At 38.9% G+C, this 19,364-nt stretch overlaps 3 protein-coding genes across 5 annotated transcripts; 1 reads left to right on the top strand and 2 right to left on the bottom strand.

Moving 5' to 3' along the window:
* Window positions 1–781: 781 nt before the first annotated feature.
* LOC132796160 (sodium leak channel NALCN) lies at window positions 782–11,390 on the bottom strand. 3 transcript variants are annotated; one of them, XM_060807226.1, is made up of 17 exons: window positions 11,188–11,390; window positions 9,466–9,940; window positions 8,338–8,909; window positions 8,157–8,269; window positions 7,830–7,940; window positions 7,614–7,757; window positions 5,755–7,287; window positions 5,565–5,690; window positions 5,131–5,496; window positions 3,962–4,712; window positions 3,592–3,891; window positions 3,332–3,526; window positions 2,999–3,185; window positions 2,680–2,934; window positions 2,330–2,603; window positions 2,105–2,267; window positions 782–2,040 (listed from the first exon to the last, which is right to left on the bottom strand). In XM_060807226.1, exons 2-17 carry the CDS (start codon window positions 9,893–9,895, stop codon window positions 1,252–1,254), a joined length of 6,309 nt encoding a protein of 2,102 aa, XP_060663209.1. In that variant the 5' UTR covers window positions 9,896–9,940; window positions 11,188–11,390; the 3' UTR covers window positions 782–1,251. The 3 variants fall into 3 exon arrangements, with proteins under 3 accessions (XP_060663209.1, XP_060663210.1, XP_060663208.1); XM_060807227.1 differs by having other exon boundaries at window positions 5,131–5,469; window positions 11,164–11,390; XM_060807225.1 differs by having other exon boundaries at window positions 11,164–11,390.
* Window positions 11,391–12,215: 825 nt separating this feature from the next.
* LOC132796330 (plasminogen receptor (KT)) lies at window positions 12,216–14,215 on the top strand. The gene is made up of 3 exons (XM_060807470.1): window positions 12,216–12,415; window positions 12,501–12,741; window positions 12,811–14,215. Exons 1-3 carry the CDS (start codon window positions 12,326–12,328, stop codon window positions 12,942–12,944), a joined length of 465 nt encoding a protein of 154 aa, XP_060663453.1. The 5' UTR covers window positions 12,216–12,325; the 3' UTR covers window positions 12,945–14,215.
* LOC132796328 (tyrosine aminotransferase) lies at window positions 13,509–18,277 on the bottom strand. The gene is made up of 4 exons (XM_060807469.1): window positions 17,647–18,277; window positions 14,878–15,392; window positions 14,035–14,328; window positions 13,509–13,971 (listed from the first exon to the last, which is right to left on the bottom strand). The coding sequence occupies exons 1-4, from the start codon at window positions 17,960–17,962 to the stop codon at window positions 13,624–13,626; spliced, it is 1,473 nt and encodes a 490-aa protein (XP_060663452.1). The 5' UTR covers window positions 17,963–18,277; the 3' UTR covers window positions 13,509–13,623.
* Between the last annotated feature and the right edge of the window lie 1,087 nt (window positions 18,278–19,364).

A 19,364-nucleotide genomic window follows, 5' to 3' on the forward strand; every position in this document is an offset into this window, starting at 1 on the left:
TTTGATAATTTTAGGTACCAGCAAATGTAAATAACAAGCAGAGGTATTTATCTCCACCATCATACGAGGGATCTAGATCTTAGATACTAAAATACGACTAAGATCGTGCGGTAAAACAGGAGAGTTCTAAGTCTTCATTCACCAGTAGCTGAATCTCATTACACATTTCGATACTCAAATAAAATATTATCATTTGTTTATTTATTCTGTATACATACTTGCCATCCTTCTTGTTTTATTCTTATTTTGTAAATGAGTGACTTGACTCACTCGACAAAACAATATTATTTACATACTATACATTCACATTCATAATAGACATAACAGACAATATATTAATTTCACAATCACCTAGTAAAAACCAAACAAATATTGAAAACAAGAACATTCTAGACCCATCTGCCTATATAATTGGCACGTCGAGTATTTTAATGTGCGCATTGAAACTCCAGTAGGAGCTATTGAATACAACGTTCTTAACATACATGTTTCAAGTATCATTCACTAATATTTCAGAGTTATAGATCGTTTACCTAATAAAACTGTTTCTAAACGAAAACATCAGAACTTTGCAGTCTTCTACCAGACCACAAGGCTTACAAATAACTGTTCTTTTAGAATGTAAGAAGTGTAAACTAAGGAATCACTAAAATCCACAGAGAAAGTATGCTAACTCAATTATCATATTTGGTATGGTGATTTTCAATTGGGTTTGAATACAGACGAAATATAATAGAATCAATTAGAAATTAAGATTTTCAAAATTGCACATTTGTAATATTTTTTTTTATATTTTAGAACGTGTTGCATGGAAACAAAGTATAATAAAGATGTACGATCTAGTAGTCGACCTTGCAAGACAAGCAGCTGTCCTTCATAGGCACTATAAATATTGAACTATGTATATGCAACAGAGGGCAGTGCTTTCCTTGTCCTCCACGGTAGATAACAAATTCTTTACTATACTTGTACTATACTATAACATACAACTTAAGGCAAGATCGACACGGAGTTCGACAACATCCACACGATGACGGAAGAACAGACTGACATGATAACTTACTACTACAGTACATAGGAAACTTTCGACTGTTATATAAATTTGCGCAACGTTATTCAATTACCGTGGTATGTTAACTAAATAGACTAATTTTATTTGTATATTGACTATAACTAGTGATCTTCTATGTGTGTTGAAAGTAATATTCCACCGTTCGATGCCTGATGTGTATAATAAATAGCCCTTGCATCCTACACCTCATCGTCGCTAGTTTGAGGGCACAAGACCTGCTCCTGCCACCAATCGTGGACCTCATAGACCGCGTTTGCCTGATTATTGAACGGCAGCAGTTTGCCACTGCCACCAATTAGCTGGCTCATCATGGCCGAGGAACTGCTGAGGACGCCATGATGATGCGGGTGTTGATGCTGATGCTGATGGTGATCCCCATAGCCATGTAGAGCGGCGGTAGCAGCTACCGTTTGATTGATGATCGGATAGTGAAACTGGCCAATTTCACTGAAAATCGTCGATGACTTGTTCGTGTCGCGCTGTTTGCCCAGCTGTCCCAGTTGTGCCACATGTGGCAATGTGGTCATTGAGTTCTTCTTCCGCTGTTGACTGCTAATATGCAATCGCTCCTTATCGCTCAACGTCGATCGCTGCTGCGGATCACTTGAAGTGGGCGCCAAAAACTTACGTCCCGCCGAGCTGCCGGTGGAATCACTTCGGTTGAGGGCATAACTCCGCTTTCCACCCACCGCCATTACGTGACGCACCCCGGTGGCGTGGACATCGGAATGGGTTAAGACAATCGCGGCACTGCTATTGGCATCCTTCTCATCGTTCTCCGTTGAGCTCAAAGTGGGCGAGAAGGCATCGCTGGTGGGCGGACAGGTGCCGGCAACCGCACCACTTATTGTACTAATCGCTGATTTGTCCAGCACTCCGCTGGGTGCCAAATCCTCTTGTACGTTCGGTCGCATCACCGACTGTTCGTTCGTGGCACGCAGACCGGCAATCAATGAGTTTTGTTGCTTCTAAAAAAACACAAGCCAAATATTATGAATGCATATTTAGGGTACAAATTGCATTATAACTTACACTGGCGTTTTGTGCACGTATCTTTTTGAGGCAGCCTTCCAGCCAGGTACGTATAGTCATTTTAGCTACTTCCTCCTCCACCAGGTATTCGAATTCCTCACGAGCCAGCAACTCCTCTAGCTGTAATGCTTTTCGAATGTCCACCGATCGATACGAAAGCATGCTGAAAATCCATAATGAATTGAATGATATGTATGCAAATAAAATAGTATTTATGCGACCTACTTGATAACATCGTGGAATGTTACATCCTCGCCATTATGCAGCTTGTCCAGTTCATAGCACATGTATTTGAATAACAACCGATCCTTTTGCGGATCGCACTCGAGGCGACCTTTCAAGAGTCGCAAAATGAACTTCACCCGACGCACAGGAATAACACCCCGCTGATGAATATCGACAATGTTCCAGGTGTTTTGAAAGTTACGTATGTCTGCATAGGACAACAGGGCATCCTCTTCATTTGAGTAGAATAATGAAAAGTTCTCCATGATAATAGCTGCAAATAAGATGAAAAATTATTGAATGTACGACTCGTATATACATATGTAGAACAGTTGACTGGTGTTACTGACCCACAAGTAGATTGAGTACAATGTACGTGATGATCACGTAAAATGTGCAAAAATATATCAAGCTTGCTGTGAAATTGCCGCAATCGGTTTCCCAGTAATTCCCACCAAGCGTACAATATGGTGGCTGAACCATACAATCGTGCATGATTTTATTCCAATCCTCGCCGGTAACGATCCGAAATAACATTGCGACGCCAGTCACCGGGGATCCAAAGTTCGCTCGCCGTCCAATACCTTCTCCATACTTTACAGTACCTGGAAAAACCAATCCTCATTAGCGAATACTCTACAAATACCTCACTCAGTATAGGGTACATACCAAATAATATTGTCCCAGCCAGCGCGTAGAAGAAGACCAAGAGAAACATTCCGAAAATGATGAAGAAAGATTTGCACACTGAGACACCAACCGTTAGCATCAGCATTTTCAACGTTGTATGTTTACCAGTTATAGTAAAGAAACGCAGGATAACTACCATAAAACCAAAAAAGTATGACAAATCATTCTAAAAGGAAATAATAATCATAAAAGATCAGATGAAAGAGAATAAGAAAGAAAATAAGATTATTATTATCATTAGTATTAGAAATATTGTATTGCATTGTACTTTTCTTGCGATTTAATAAAATACACTAACATATAGTGACTTACCCTGAGAATTGTCTGCAATATGATCCAGATGACGCCAGCAACCGTTACAAGCAGATCGTAGCGATTGCGCCTGGACTGCCAGTAGCCCCGAGGTGTGAAGGCAATGTTCTTCATCACAACTTCAACAACAAACACAAAGGTGAGCACGGCGCTAACAATAACCAAACGCTCCGTGTGCACCTCTCCTTTAATCCACTGCAAATAGCGAGTTCGGGTTAGATTTAATTAAGGGCTGGCTATATTTTTTGCTGTGAACTCACTGTTATAGATAACAACATACTGTTGATCAAGACGACCACAGCAATGACACGCTTGAAGATAATGTGCTGCGTAATGTCGTAGGTAAAGGCACGAATCTTTCGACCATCTGGTCGCGGTGGCAAATGCAGAGGCTGAGCGATCTTGAGACGCTTCTTCAAGTCACACCATCGCCTCTGGTCAACAGTTAACAGCGCTGTGCCTTTGTTCTCCGAGTAGTTTGCGATAACAACACCCACAAAGAGGGTTAAACCAATCATGCAACCCAAGAATATGTAGATGTGGATGTAGATAGCATGAATCTAAAAAATGATCGATACAAATCAATTTGAATAGGCGAGGTATTAGGCTAATGATTTTCTTCTGAATTACCGGTCCAACAACTTTAATAAGAACATCGCGAACATCCAACCAACCCTTGAAAGACAACACCTCGAACAAGGTTAACATCGCATCCCCAATGTTGTCGAAATTGAAGCGACGAGGATTCGCCCAGACACGTGGCACCAACATCGCCGGATACGACTCATCTGGTCCCGGAGTCAGCTTCATTTTGGTCACAAAGACACGTCGCATAAAAACGCCAACACAATCCTCTCGCCGCAGTATCGTCGGATCATTGCAACGCGCCAAACGTCCACCATACAATTGCACCCCATAGCTAGCAAATATGAACATCAGTAGAATGAGCAGAGTGGATACCAATAAGATCTCTTTGAAGCCTCGGCACAGTTCATAGACAACTTTTCTCATATGCGGCACCAGCGTGAAGATTCTCAGAGGTCGGACGCAGCGTAGAATCATCAACAGTTGAGCGGCCGAATTTGTGGGTATATTGTGTGGCATCCAGCAAAGAAACGACGTGGACACCACATAAATGAATACATCCAATGCGGCAGCTACATCCTTAATGTAAGCCTTGGGCGTAAAGAACAATCCATCGGCGAGAATTTTGAGCGCGAGCTCCAGGCTCATAAATATGACGAATCCATATTCGGCTATTTGAAGTGTGGGATGATCCATTAGACGATAACTGGGTGTCTCGAACATCATGGAAATGCATGAGAGTGTGGTGGCAAAGATCATCACCCAGTCCAGATAGGTGACCAAACCAAGAAAGTTGCTAAAGAATGGAAATGAAATAAAAATAATATTAAAATAGCTATTCATAGTGTAATTCTTTGTTATCAATAGCCAAATGTAACGATAATACAGTATAATGTCGTTAAATTCACCGATTGTACATTTTGATACTTTAACTGCATTGCATTTAAGTGCACCTTTTGAATATTCTTATGTTATTACGCATTGAAGACATTTAAGTGCACATGGAAGACAATTACTTAAAGTCGTAGTATGTAGATTGTTTACGTTACTTGTTTGTACTTTCAGATAGCTCACATAAGTGCGTATTTTGTCAGATAAATGCTTAGTAATCAACTAAAAGTCATCCCAAAACTATGTGAATTTTAGCTGCACTTATCGACATTTTACTGTAGACGAATTCGTTATTCAGTCAACCCATGGCATTAGCAACTTACTGCAAACTCTTGTACTGCACTTTGCGCTCTTTCCCTGTCAGTGGATCTTTAAGCCTCGCATCGTATCGGGCATGCACGATCTTCTGGCATATCTTGCGAAAGCGACTCTCGCGCGGCACCAGGAACAGCGGTGTGTCAAAGAACGGATGATTCTCTCTTAGGTCCTCCTCCCGCTGATTGCGTCGCATCTCGGCCTGTTGCCGTTTCGCCTGCAGCAGCTTGATGTCCAAGTCGTGAGGCCGAGCCCGACCAGAATTGGCGCGCGGAGCGGCCGCAATGTCACCGTTCTCCATGAGATGCTCATAGGTCTGCTTCAGCTTGATCGAGCCAGAACGTACGCTGCGACGTATGGAGCGTGATCCAAATCTGTGAATTTGTAGCGCACAACACATCAAACGAATCATGGGCCACCCATGGGCAACATGGGTACTTACTTCTTCTGATCCACCCGCCACGGCTTCGAATGCGTTATCGTGCCCTGTGACTTGAGGCCTCCTTTGGTGCCCACCACTGGCAACATGGCTGAGTCGCCCAACATAAGACGTTGATTGTTGCTATCGCTGTAATTTCGAATTGGAAATCAAATTAGAAACGTAATCATTCCATTGTGCATCCGATATTTACTTAATTATGTGAGTGATGGCCAACTTGCGTAGGCTACTGCCAGCAGCTCGCACCTTGGCGGTTTTGTTCATAATGCGCACAGGTTTTTGCTTGCGGAACACAACATTGGACTCCCAGCATTCGGACATGGGCCGCTTGCAACTCTCGACCATTGATGGATCATCAGTTTCCAGTTCGATGACAAAGTGCTTCATGAAACTCTCGCGTACCTTGGGGAGCATGAAATCGTTTGGGATGCGATGCAGTATTGTCATTTGTGGCGAGTCCGGAAACTTTTCGAAGATGCGCAATCGGAAAGGCAGCGTCTCTTTAATTTCAGCACTTTGCTCACGAAACTTGAGCTGTTTCAGCTTCTTGATATCCTCGTCCAACTCCAAGTTATCCAAAATGACCGCCACGAAAAGACTGAGCACGATGAGTGTGACAAACAGATGGTAAAGTATGAAATAGACGGCAACCAATGGCGTCAGGGTTTTACTCGTTCGTATCATCGTCTCGTCCATGACCTCCACCCATGCCTCTTGCGTGAGAATCTGGAACATGCTCATGAAGGCTTCGGGGAACGATTCGAACTTGGTGAAATCGCAGAGGAAGCAAAACAATTGCATTGAAATGCTCGAGCTAATGATCAGCAAACACATAGTGAATATAATCAGCGAACCAAGTTTTTTGCCAGGCCCAAAGATCTTGTAGACAAAGCCCTCCAGCATTGGCGATGCCTTAATCAGTCGAACCACCCGCAACACTTGGAAATACGTCAATCCCGACAAATAGAAAATGGGAACTATATGCAGCGTGGTGCCAGCGGCCAGCAACAATTCAAATTTGTGTATCGAATGCTTATAGTAACCGCGCCACCCTAGACAGTAGATCTTGAACAGCGTTTCCAGATCGAGCAGGCATGTGAATGCCACCTCAATGTAGTAGTATCTCTCGTAGAATATGTGACGTGGTCGTCCATCATGCTTGAAGGCCATCGTGGCAGTCACAATGCCGTTGGCCAGAATCACGGTCATGACGAGCATCCGAAAGTACGGAGATCGAAGAATGGCATGACACGTCTCGGGCGCCAATCCGCCGTGTTTATTGTCATCGATGGTGACCAGTCGCCAGCCGGAATCGTTGCCGCTAAGTATCTGCGAGGCAGCGGTCTTTTGTATGTGTCCCCGGGCTCCCCACATCTGCTGGAACTGCACGCGTATCTCGTTGAATGTCTCCGTGATCACGGCTATGAAAACGTTCTTCACCAGCCAGGCGAGGAAGAATATCATTGTGCTGAAGTAGAAAGCTGCTCGCCAAGCGGGCAGCGAATCGATTGCTCGGTACATTATGAAAACCCAGCCCTCTTGTGATGCGGCCTGATAAACGGTGAAAATACTTGTGGCAATGTCCTCGAACCCATTAAAGCCAATCACGTAGCTGCTCAGGAAGTCCATCTTCATACACCGCATGCCTGGCGAACACTGATAACCCGAGTCAGGATCCATCGAACAGAATGTGTCTGGTATGGCCAGCGAGTTGATCGTTAGTACTCTGTCAATAAATACGGGACGTATTGATATAAATATATAAATATATATAAGTTATATAGATAACAAGATTTTATCATTGCAGGGCTGTCATGCAATACACAGCGATTGATATATTTATGGTATCAAATATACAAGAATCGAAATCGGACAATTTATAGTGCAGTATATAAGGATTAAGAAGCCTTCGGATATATTTGTATTTAAAGGGTGATTTCTCTACTACATTTAAGCTAAAACTCATAAATAAACGGAATTCGTATCCACATATGTTTTCGATTTCAGATTTGTTTTCGATTGCAGACCTGATATGTTGGTGGTATTACTTACGGTCTGCCCAGTATATCGTACTCCGTATTGTTCATCACACAGTGATTTTTCAGCTCGCCAAAGAACTGCACTCCCAGCAGTCCATACAATGACATGAAGAATAAAAAGAATAGCGTCACATTGTAAATTTGCTGACTCGATCGTCTGAAAATTGGAAGAACAAAATAATGATAAGGATTCGTGGTTGTTCGTTTGCCAAACCTAGTGGATATTTACTTGAAAATTTGATTGATGCGACTCTTGGGCATACTAAATTTAAGGAAAACTCTCAGAAAGCGTATCATAATTAGTGGTCGAGGGGCCCGCATTATAGATAGATACGAGAATCTGGAAAAGAAAAGTACATGTGTGACATCGAAATATGTAAATGTAAATTAAATAAAACATTCACGAAATATAAAAGAATTTTCTTCACAATCATGATCTTCCAGTTATACATTCGTCGATAAACACTTTATTACAAATTCTTCTCATTTCATAAAATGTGAATAAAAGTTTCCATTTATTGCTAAAAAATCTCGTGTTTGCTTCTCTTCAACTTACTTTGCCACAATTTCAAGAACTTCAAAGATTTGCAGTATGATGGAGACCCACAGAAAGCTGACCATGGAAGCATCGAACTGACACCAATGATCCTTAAGATATGGCACTTCACCCTGCAAAGCATACAATACACACAGTTCCATACTATTGGCAAACAAATCGATCGAGATCGTTGACTCACATGCAGAACGCCCCGAATGTGCATTTTGGCAATCATCTCGGCTGTGAAGAGAACTGTGACAGCTGTGTCCGACACGAATGTGATGTACTGCAGCGACGGATAGCGCTCGAATGTTTTCGGTGTGTTGAGTGAAACGGATGCCAGCGAGACCAAGGCACACAAACGCATCAGACGACGCACCCACAGCTTGTTGACCCACTCGATGTCGGCACTCTCGTTCAGCGATTCCTCCGGTCCGTAGTCGGCCAAAAAGGGCTCGCCACCCTTGAGGCTCTGCTTGCGACCCAACATTATTTTATTTCCAATTCCCGTCGCAATGCCCAGTCCAATGGGCGGCACACCCGTAATGGCAGCGCTGCCCACAGTGCTGCTGATGCCGCCACAGATCCCCATGCCAGCTGTGGCGGCTCCACCGCCCAGGCCACCAATGCCGCCCAGCAGATTGAGGCCTCCGCCCCCAACGCCGCCCACAGGGCAGACCGTGGCGCCTGCTCCATTGTTGTGAGCCGCATTGTTGACGATCGTCGGACCAACTGCTCCCACTGCATTCGATGTTGTCCCACCAACTAGACCTGCAAGCACAAAGCATTTTTATTATACTTATTGTAATACTAAAAAAAGTCATTTTAAAATTCAATGGTTAAAATCGCAATAAAAAAAGAGTACAGGCTAATTTGGAGATATCTTTGTCTGAAGAAAAACAATGTATGGAGCACAAATTAAATGTGAATCTTAGGGGAGCATTTAGAAATAATATAATATATAATAATATAATAATAATATAATGCTGATTTATTTTGTTTATTCCAAAATCAACTATATTTTTAAATAGATATTTATGAAAATGAAAAATAGATCGACCAGATTAAAATTCTATGTATTCTTTCTAAGCAGTCAACATAAAGAAATTTAATTTAATAAAGAATGTAAAAAAGAAAATAATATTTTTTAAATTCCAAAATCAACTAAATTTGTGGATAAATGATTGAACACTAAATAAACCAGATTGACATGCGATGTATTGCTCTAAAAAGTGAACATAAAGAGTAAAACAAATATGATCTAGCTAAAATATGATATATGTATGTAAGTACATATCATATAATGTAGTGTAGTTTAGTGTTGTACCTCCAACCGTCTGCTGCATTCCGAAAGCGGTGCTGCTGCTGCCGCCACCACTGCCGCTGCCTGAGTTCACAATGTTTGCCGTTGGACTGTTAAGCGTGCTAGCCGCATCTTGTCGTGTCCCCAATCCGTTGCCAGGACTGCTTCCCGGCGATGGATTGAAGTTGAAATGGCTAGCTAGCTGCTGCTGTTGCTGCTGCTGCTGCTGCGAGCTTCGCAGATGAGCGTGCTGATTTTGATTTTGATGAGGATTTGATAGCGATAATGAATGCTGATGCTGCTGTTGCGGTGTCAAGCTGTTGCCACTGGAGGAGCTGGTGCTTGCCGTCGCTGGCGTCGTTATCCCACTGGCCGAGTGAAAATTAACGCCACCTCCCGTGCGTTTATTTCTTGCAGCTGCACCCAAGCGTCGAATCTGTAAGCGGTCAATCATTCATGCAGCGCATACTGGTCCTAGCTGGGCCGTAGTTAATTGTCGCTGGGTTCGATAGAAATAAATTCGAATTACATGTTTGCATGTGTACCCTCAAGTATTTATGTAGGTGCATGTAATCCACAAGCAAAATAGTCGCGATTGATACTTTCATCTTCAATCATGTAAACACGTGTGCAACAAAATGTACCCAATGTGGTACATTTGCTGCACATTTGTACCTAAGCTGGTGCGTGTTTTGTTTCTATTTGTGTGTACTTTAATTAATATACATATTTGTTAATATTTGTGTAAATGTTTATTTTGTGCATTTATTATTCTTATGTGTTCTCGAAAGAGAACAGAATTCAGAACATAATGTGATCGTGGATAGCACGGAACGCCACAATTGGTACATTTGATGTTGTATGGCATTTGTTATTACTTTTTAATGAAAACGTGCTATATAATTCATGAAAGTATGTATCGAATAACTACACTACTTAACACGTTTAGGTATTACAGTGTGTGTATGAAAGTAGAATTATTTGAATATTATCGAATGGTACATTTAGTTCATCTTTTTCACCACGCATTTTAAATTTAATTTTAATGTTAATAGCGTTTTGATTTGCAATTAGCTTTTATTGGTTATGCTTTTGCTCATCGACGAAAATTTGTAAACATTTGCGCTATAATTGCTTTATTGCAAATGTTAAATATGCCAAAGATTTTGATGTGACAACGGTGGTATAGACTTGTTCATATGTACATATATCATTTGCCAATTACTATATATAATATATTATACCTAGATACGTATTGAACAAAGGGACAATTAGTTAAAGTATTCTCTGTCAATATTTATATTTGAACAGTTGCCGATGCGAAAAAGTTTGCACCGAACAACCCTCATGACCCGAATACGAGAGCGGCAAATACATACATACGCATGTATATGTATATGTATACAGTATAGACGTACACATAAACAAAATGCACACACTCACACACACACCTATATGCAAAACTATGTATGAAGATTAGGACATTTTATTAATTTTTATTCTTAAATAACAGAAAATGTTTTGTAATTTCACTTTATAATATTATTATTTATTTTTTATTTATTTCACTTTATAATATTATTACTATTCATGAATCTGTATGCAGGAAAAAAGTCCTTTGTTTTCATTGAGGGATTACGAAGTATTCCTTGTTTTATTTCACTACAGTTTTTCGAGCTTATGTTGATAAATTTGCCCCAATTATATCCCACTTGAATTTACTTTTAATGCTCCAGATGACAATACCAAAACAACAATGTACGCCAAAGCTCCAACTTTACGAATTCCTTAATTTCGATATGTATTTTTGAATACATTTGCTGCTACTCGCTGATAATATTAACAATAACTACGAATTCGAATCGCACATTTTAAGAGCTTCTAAATATTGTAACAAAAGCACAGCGAACAAGATACAATGACTAACGAGTCAGAGACGAGCACATTCACACAGGCAGGCAATACCTTAATCAAGCAACTGTCCAACACTTAAATTTTGCCATCCTCCCAGTTGGCGATTAGTGATGCCAATTTGGCTTTTTCTTCGCTAAATTAAATTATTAAGTTGCATTAATTATAATAATTTATTGGAGCACCTACTTAAATGTGAAAGCTAATCATACAAGAATCTGCGAAATCTGCGGAATTAGCAAGTGATTGTAATTTGAAGTTTTGCTTAATCCATTATCATTTTTTTTCTAAATTAAAAAAATAATCATTGTATATTTTAAGACTTTTTGATTTCACATGCTCCGGAGAACATTTATTAAATTTTATTAAGTAAAAAATTGTATAAATAATTATAATTAATAATAATAACGAAACAAATCTGTATTGACATTTAGATAGGAGTCAGTTAACCATTTGAGCTTTTTTAATAAATTGCATGATTTGTATTTTATACAATTAATTCATATTAACATATAATATAAAAATACATACTTATGTGTAATGTTTTGATTTGAAATAATAGGAAAAATTACGTAGGTTGATCATTTAGTTTACTTTATTTTCACTTTAAGCATTTTTTAACTAAAAATTATCCAACTTAAAGTAAAACATAAGCATTACTTGAACTTCTCAGCGAAAATACACATGCGTATATTTATTTAGTATTACCTTCCAGTATTGAGAAAGCACTTAAAATAAAGTTTAGCTAGGAAAAGTTCAGCTAAGGAATCTAGCTGTTTATGGCAAATTTTGCACAGGCTCATCCTGGCATAAATAAAGAAGAAGCAGAGTTAGCAACACTGTCCGGAGTCTGCGCATTCGCGAACGCATGCAATGGGTCGATGAATGACAACATGAAACGGGACAACAGAGACGAGTCCATTGTACTGTATACAAGTAGAACGTGAGTTTTCAGTAAACAAAAAAGTAAAAAATGGGCGCCACGGCCTCGTGTAAGAAATCCACAGGCCCAGGCTATTCCGATGGTGACGATGCTGTCTACCGCAAATGCCAAGAGCTAAAGGCAAGTCCTGTATATGAGAATTTTACGTAACCTATTCGAGACAATAACCCAGTAATGTATGCATGTACTCATATATTGAACACAGATGGAACGCTGGATACAAATGCACTACCAGATCAAGCAGCGGGAACAGGCGCTGGCCATTGCCCAGCATAGGGAGCTCTTCTACTGGTTGAGTGGCTTTTACTTAACCGCCTTATACGGATGTGCCAGCTACTACCAACGGGTGAAACGAGCCTCAGCATTGGCGCCTCTGCTGCCGCTTACCTTTGTGATGGGCTACTACACTGACTGGGCTTATGGCAGCAAGCTACATCGCATTCAGGGTGAGTAATATCAATCATCTTGTTTGCTATCACTTCATTTTCTTCTTTGTTTGTTTTTTTTCTATTCAGCTGAAGCAAATATGATAATGGAACATGAAGAAGAATTGCTGCATTGGCCAGGTGGACTTCCCACTGTCTCTAGCATTGACGAAGCTCGCGTTGAAGTTGAGATGGAAAAGAAGATGCATCCGCATCACATGTAGACACCGATCTCGCGGTTGGTCTGTCTGCCTGCCTGACTCAATATTAACATAATTGTACTCCATATGTACAAGTGTTTCAACAAATTTATATTAACTCGTATATTTATATTGCTATTACGAGTGTACTTCGCTTGTGTAACAATTTGATGCTCAACAATAATTCCGTTAAGAATGTAACTCAATTTTTTTAATATATAAGTCCAAAATCGATGAATTAATTGTCTCTTTCACCAACAAATAGTTTGAGGGGTTTTCGGTAGTGGACTATATTTAATTACATATAATATCATGTTATCCATAAAGACACCAATCGCAATGTGTAGTGTGGCCGAAGTTAAAAGTTAAAGGAATCACCTGAAATACCTGAAATATCAAAATGAAAGTCCTGTAATTCATAGCAGAAGTCAAATTTCTGGCAGCACATCCTTTGTCTAAAGCATTATTTCGAAACGCAAAATCCAGTTGTGATCTTGGTTCAAATATGCATTTGAAAAGCAGGGAGAGAGAGAAAGCATTTGGTTCGACTTACCTTCAAAAAGGGATAAGATTAAAAAGAGTCAAGTATTCGGCTAAGTATGTATTTATGTGTGGGGTATAAAAAAGTAATTGTCGCATAACCAAAAAATGCGCCCAGTTATTGATATTTGTATATAAAAATGCAAGGTACGATCAACTCAAGTCAATAGTCGACATGTGCGTCATCCAGTAAGTTATGCTCGATAAGAGCCCGACTCTCCTTTTTAAAGTGAGCCTCACAGAACTCAGCGATTCGGACGCAAGCTTCCTCGATCATAGTCGATGGTACCGTAAGAACAATGCGCACGTAACCCGGATACTCGAAACAGCTGCCAGGAAGACAAAAGACGCTCTGCTCGTTAACCAGCTCCTGTACAAAATGTGTGTCGTCCTTGAATTCCGGAAAACGTTCAATGCAGACCCCAATCATCATGTACATGGCTCCGTTTGGCATTATCGGGTTTATACCGCGCACTTGCTTCAACAATTTGTATGCCAATTGGGCATTCGACTGCGCGAAACCAAACTCAAATTAACCAGAAACAATCATGATATTCACAAATAGAGAACTCACGTGAAGCACATCAATTACTCCGTCAAAGTAGCTCTGCGGTGTCTTGGTTAAAATATCAGGCAATGCGCCCTGAATGATCGTATTGGAGCCAAGGATTCGACCGCACATATTCTTGAGACCCGTCAGTGCGTTCCCCAGTCGCTTATGCTGATCGTGCACTATAATCCAGCCCATACGCCAACCGGGCACCAAAAAACGCTTAGTCAGACCACCGCATGACAACACTGGCACTTCACGTGTCAAGTTACTAACTGCGACATGATGTGAGCCTGGAAAGACGAAGTGCTCATAGATCTGCAGAAGAAGAGAAAATTATTATATGTGATTTAAACACTATGCAATCCAAATAAATAAGAAAGTGTGAGATACTCGCTTTCCATTTTCAACGAAGTCAAAAAATGGGATTATTGTTTTCAAAATGTACCAAAAATTAATAATAATAATAATATTTCGTATATTTGATAAATGTATTATTAGAGAATTGTTTTAAGATACATCGAATTAATATACCAAAATATATAACATTTACCGAAGGCAATTTTTATCGATATAAAATTAGAGTCGACAACAATACATGAATTTTGCACGCGAAGCTGTTAATTTGTTAATTATTAAATAATTGTCGAAGTATAACGAATTTATTACAAATGTAAGTAGTTACATGAGTACTGTTAGGTTGTGAGCCGAAATTTTTATGTAATTGAACCTGATTAAGAACTGAATTATTTAAATAATCTATCTGGCCAATGGTATCGAAACTTGGTTAAAATTTGGGTTCAAACACAAGCCAAACTTTTTGATATTCACAGCCGCATTTGGTAGTTGGCCTCACTATTCACTCACCTCATCAGCAATAATTGGAAGGTAGTGACGCTCACAAATATCGACGAGTTGCATCAGATGCTCTTTATCGAAAACACTACCACACGGATTACTCGGATTGTTGATCAACAGCGCTGCAGTGTTCTCATCAATCAGGCTCTCCAGCTGTTTGAGATCAGCACGCCATTCCAGTTCAGGCAAAAGATCATAATAGCGCACCTCAATGCCCAATCCCTCGGTGAGAGTGTGATACAAACAGAATCCTGGCCGCGGTACTAAAACATTTTGGCCACGATCTGCAAGAGCTAAGATGCAATATTCCAAGGCAGCTGAACAGCCGCTGCAAAGCACAACATCATTGGGATCGATATCTCCATCAATCCGCTGATGTGCACTATACTTGGCCACTGCAACACGTGAAGCCTCGTGACCCTGCGTATGAGCGTATCCATTAAATTTGCCGCTCTCCACAGATTTTAGTACGGCCTTCATGGTTTCATCGGCGGCCTTCAGGTTACCAAAGATAGTGGGATCTCCTGCAATTAGCGTAAAGTTGCTTCAGTGAAAGGGAATTCGAAAACCGCAGAGTTCGACTGAGACAAACTCTTTTTGGTAGAATACAGAAGGAAAAGATTTGTGGCAGTTAAATTGATATATTATATATGAACATTATAACATATAATTATAAGAAAATATACCATTAGCGTTCAAACTTCAGGATAAAACATCTTCGTTGCACTTGCAACTATAAAATTGTTACTCTTATGCATAGTGTCTAAGTATTTAATCGTGTACGGATTTCCATTTTTATTTTTCTTTCAAAACGATGACATTTAAAATCTACATTTGAACCAAGTTTAATATATAAAGCTTTTATTGTATATTTCATTCTAAGTGTTATTTCTAATTAGGTTGGCAGATGCAAATCCTAAAACACGCCCGTTTTACACAAAGAACGGATTAACACAAATTGCACTTGCTACTATAAAATTCTTACTCATGATTCTATAAATTTCTTTTCTTTCAAAACGATGACATTTCAAATCTACATTAATATTTGTATCAAGTTTAATACCTATAGCTTTTATTGTATCTTTCATTCTAAGTATTATTTGAGAGAGATGCAAATCCTAAAACACGCCCGTTTTATACAAAGAACGGATTTGTACCAAATTTAATATCTATAGCTTTTATTGTATCTTTCATTCTAAGTGTTATTTGTAATTAGGTTGAGAGATGCAAATCCAAAAACATGCCCGTTTTACACAAAGAACGGATTAACACAAATTGCACTTGCTACTATAAAATTGTTACTCATGATTCTATAGATTTCTTTTCTTTTAAATCGATGACATTTCAAATCTACATTAATATTTGTACCAAATTTAATATCCATCGCTTTTATTGCATCTTTAATTCTAAGTTATTTCTAATTAGGTTGAGAGATGCAAATCCAAAAACACGCCCGTTCTATACAAAGAACGGATTAACACAAATTGCACTTGCTACTATAAAATTGTTACTCATGATTCTATAGATTTCTTTTCTGTCAAAACGATGACATTTCAAATCTACATTAATATTTGTACCAAGTTTAATATCTAAAGCTTTTATTGCATCTTTAATTCTAAGTTATTTGTAATAACCATTTACCATTAGGTTGACAGATGCAAATCAAAACATACGCCCATTTTATACATAGATCGGATTAACACAAATTGAAAAATAAAAAAATAATATATAAATTAAGATCTTTGTTAAATGAATTGCGCATTTTTGAGATTCAATCAAATAAATACCAAATAATTTCGACTTGGCAACACTGCCAAAGCATTTCATGCAGACTCTCTCATCTATCTCAAGCTGAATTCTATATAAATAAATGTGGCTTAAAACTACTTTGTATATCGATATGTTAAGGCTGTTTTCAACTTTAGTGTTATCCTCAAAAATTCATTATGATCTGCTATAATATCTCTAAACTCGTTTAACCCATTCGTTAAAAAAGTTCCCGTCTATCGCTGGGTCGATGATAAGCAAGTGACTATTATACGAAATCAATTTGATTCTTGATCTTGTTTGTTGTTTTTCTCGGAACAGGTGAGACTACATTTTATGCAAATGCATCAAAAACGCGCGCGCACATTGACAATAACAATAACAATAACAAAATTAATATGTAACAACAACTGTCCAGATCTCGCATTCTCTTAATTTAATACAAATAGTGGTCGGTCCATCTGGCAGTATTGCATAAATTTATTTGCAGGTATCGCTAAACTTTATATTATCATTAAGTTTTATAACGTTAAAAAATAAATAAATACAGTTAGTTATATGTAGTTTGATATTGGCAGATTCCTTTTGTTGTTTTGGTGGAAAAACAGGAAACCGCAAAACTTTCCAACATTCGAATGTATTGCGATGAAATTGTACCAATAAGCATCTAAGAGTGCTATAATTATGTTACAAATTTTTTTTTTTGCAAAACATTTCATTACAAAATTGTTTTTTTAAATTAAATTGCGTCGCCTTTCTTCACAGAAAAAAACTTTATCAACTAATTTAGAGCACTAAGTGAAATGTACCATTTCGGAAAAAATGATTCTTCAAAAAATTAGAAATGTACCAAATGCAACTCATCGGTATTCACATATTCACATACACTTGTTGAGATAATCACTTGCTTGTTTCACAAATTTCACTATTTCTATTCGAATTTTCATGTTTATAACATAAAAACAATAATGTTCGATTTTTTTGTGTGGTGACTGCTGACTACTTACGCACCTATGGATAGGGGAATCATGGGCTTTAGTGGATTCGGTTTAATTTTGAGTGCCTCAACAATATTTCGGATGCGATTGTGCGTATTAAGGGAAAGTGACGAGCCCTTCACCTTCCAGGCACTTCGAAGTTTGTTGGAGACAACAACAGCATCTTGATTGTGGGCGTGGTGAGTATCCAACTGAAGTTGAGCGATCGATTCATCCACCACATCGACATCGACATTAGGAACTACCACCGGTGGGGATCCACTTGAAGTATTGCGGCTGCCGATGCTGCTCTGATACTTGTAGCCTTCGTTTGCGACACTGCTGGGCATTATCACCAGGCAGGCGGTATGTTTTTTAATCACAAATCAAAACAACAACAGACAAAACAACAAAAAACACAAGAAGAGAGGAATAAAGCCAATTCGTAGTTGAAATCCAATGCGGCAAGTGAGATTGCTCGTTTCACGTTTCCGATGCGCACAACTCAAATGAAGGTAAAGTTTGTATCCTGTTTTTCATTCCAGACCAGCATTAGAAATTCAATCGGTTGGCTAATGCGCTGTTTGGACGAACGTTTGGCGAAGTGACGATCACGGCGAATTAGGTCGCGGCGAATTCTTGGCTAAAGCAACACTGATTTACTTGGCTGATCTCATAGTGCTTTTATTGGCCTGGCCTGGTCTTGGCTGACTGAACCGTTTAGCCGTATTATTATATACTTACTCGTCTGCGATATACAGTAGATATCGGTTATATGACGCCCAGCTCATAAGCTCAAAAAACATTCCAATACCAATACAGATTATATACACGAGCAGTACGTAAATAAATTTGATATATCTGCAATTGCCCCTTACTAAATAAATCGGATTAAAGGAGTTTTTTAGTTTCCTACATTGTTAATGCTTATAATTAATATTTAAAAATTCCCTATCACCATCGTGTTACATTTTTCAATTGATTGCGCAAAAACTTTCGCATAGCAAGTTTTGCTACATCTTTAATCAGTCATTGCTTGTAAGCTGAAATCACGTTGCGTATAAGCGATATTTACTGTATATACGATATTGATAGCCGAGCTTTCATATGCATATCGCACACAGTCTTACAGCGCAACACGCTTCACGGGAGGGCCGATCCAAAGAACAACAACTAACTACTTCGGCTCCGAAGTCGGGCTTCATTCTGATTTGAATACTGGCACTGGAGAAACAAATATAATACTTATGCATATAAGCAATATGTAGATTTTATAAAAATCTGGTTAGACGAGGAACCAGATTTAAGGTTTGATAAGCACAACCCGCAATGCTTCATAAGCACGAGTTGTCCAGAACATTTTAGGGAAAATACTCTGATTACGATTGAGTAATCTTGTTTGTTTTCGATCTTATAACGATATTCACCAATGCTGATCAACTGTCGATCGGTTTATAATATAATGCGGACAAGCTAGGAAAATAATAGAGTTGTATAACATCAAGAACAGTAAATATGAAAAATCATCGAAATAGGATTCGACAAGTTTTCTTGATCTGATGTGCTGCATTCCCTATTCCTATTTCAAATATATTAACAAAATAACTCCTAAATGATGTATTACACAACAATTCTATGCGCCTAATAATGAATTATAGAATTATCTGAGAATGAATTTAAAATTTGTTTTATAATTTAAGTGCATGTGCAGTAAAAAATTTCTAAAACCGCTTTAGTATAATAATTGAGTTA

Source organism: Drosophila nasuta, chromosome X, assembly GCF_023558535.2.
Source record: "Drosophila nasuta strain 15112-1781.00 chromosome X, ASM2355853v1, whole genome shotgun sequence".
Classification (NCBI taxonomy): domain Eukaryota; kingdom Metazoa; phylum Arthropoda; class Insecta; order Diptera; family Drosophilidae; genus Drosophila; species Drosophila nasuta.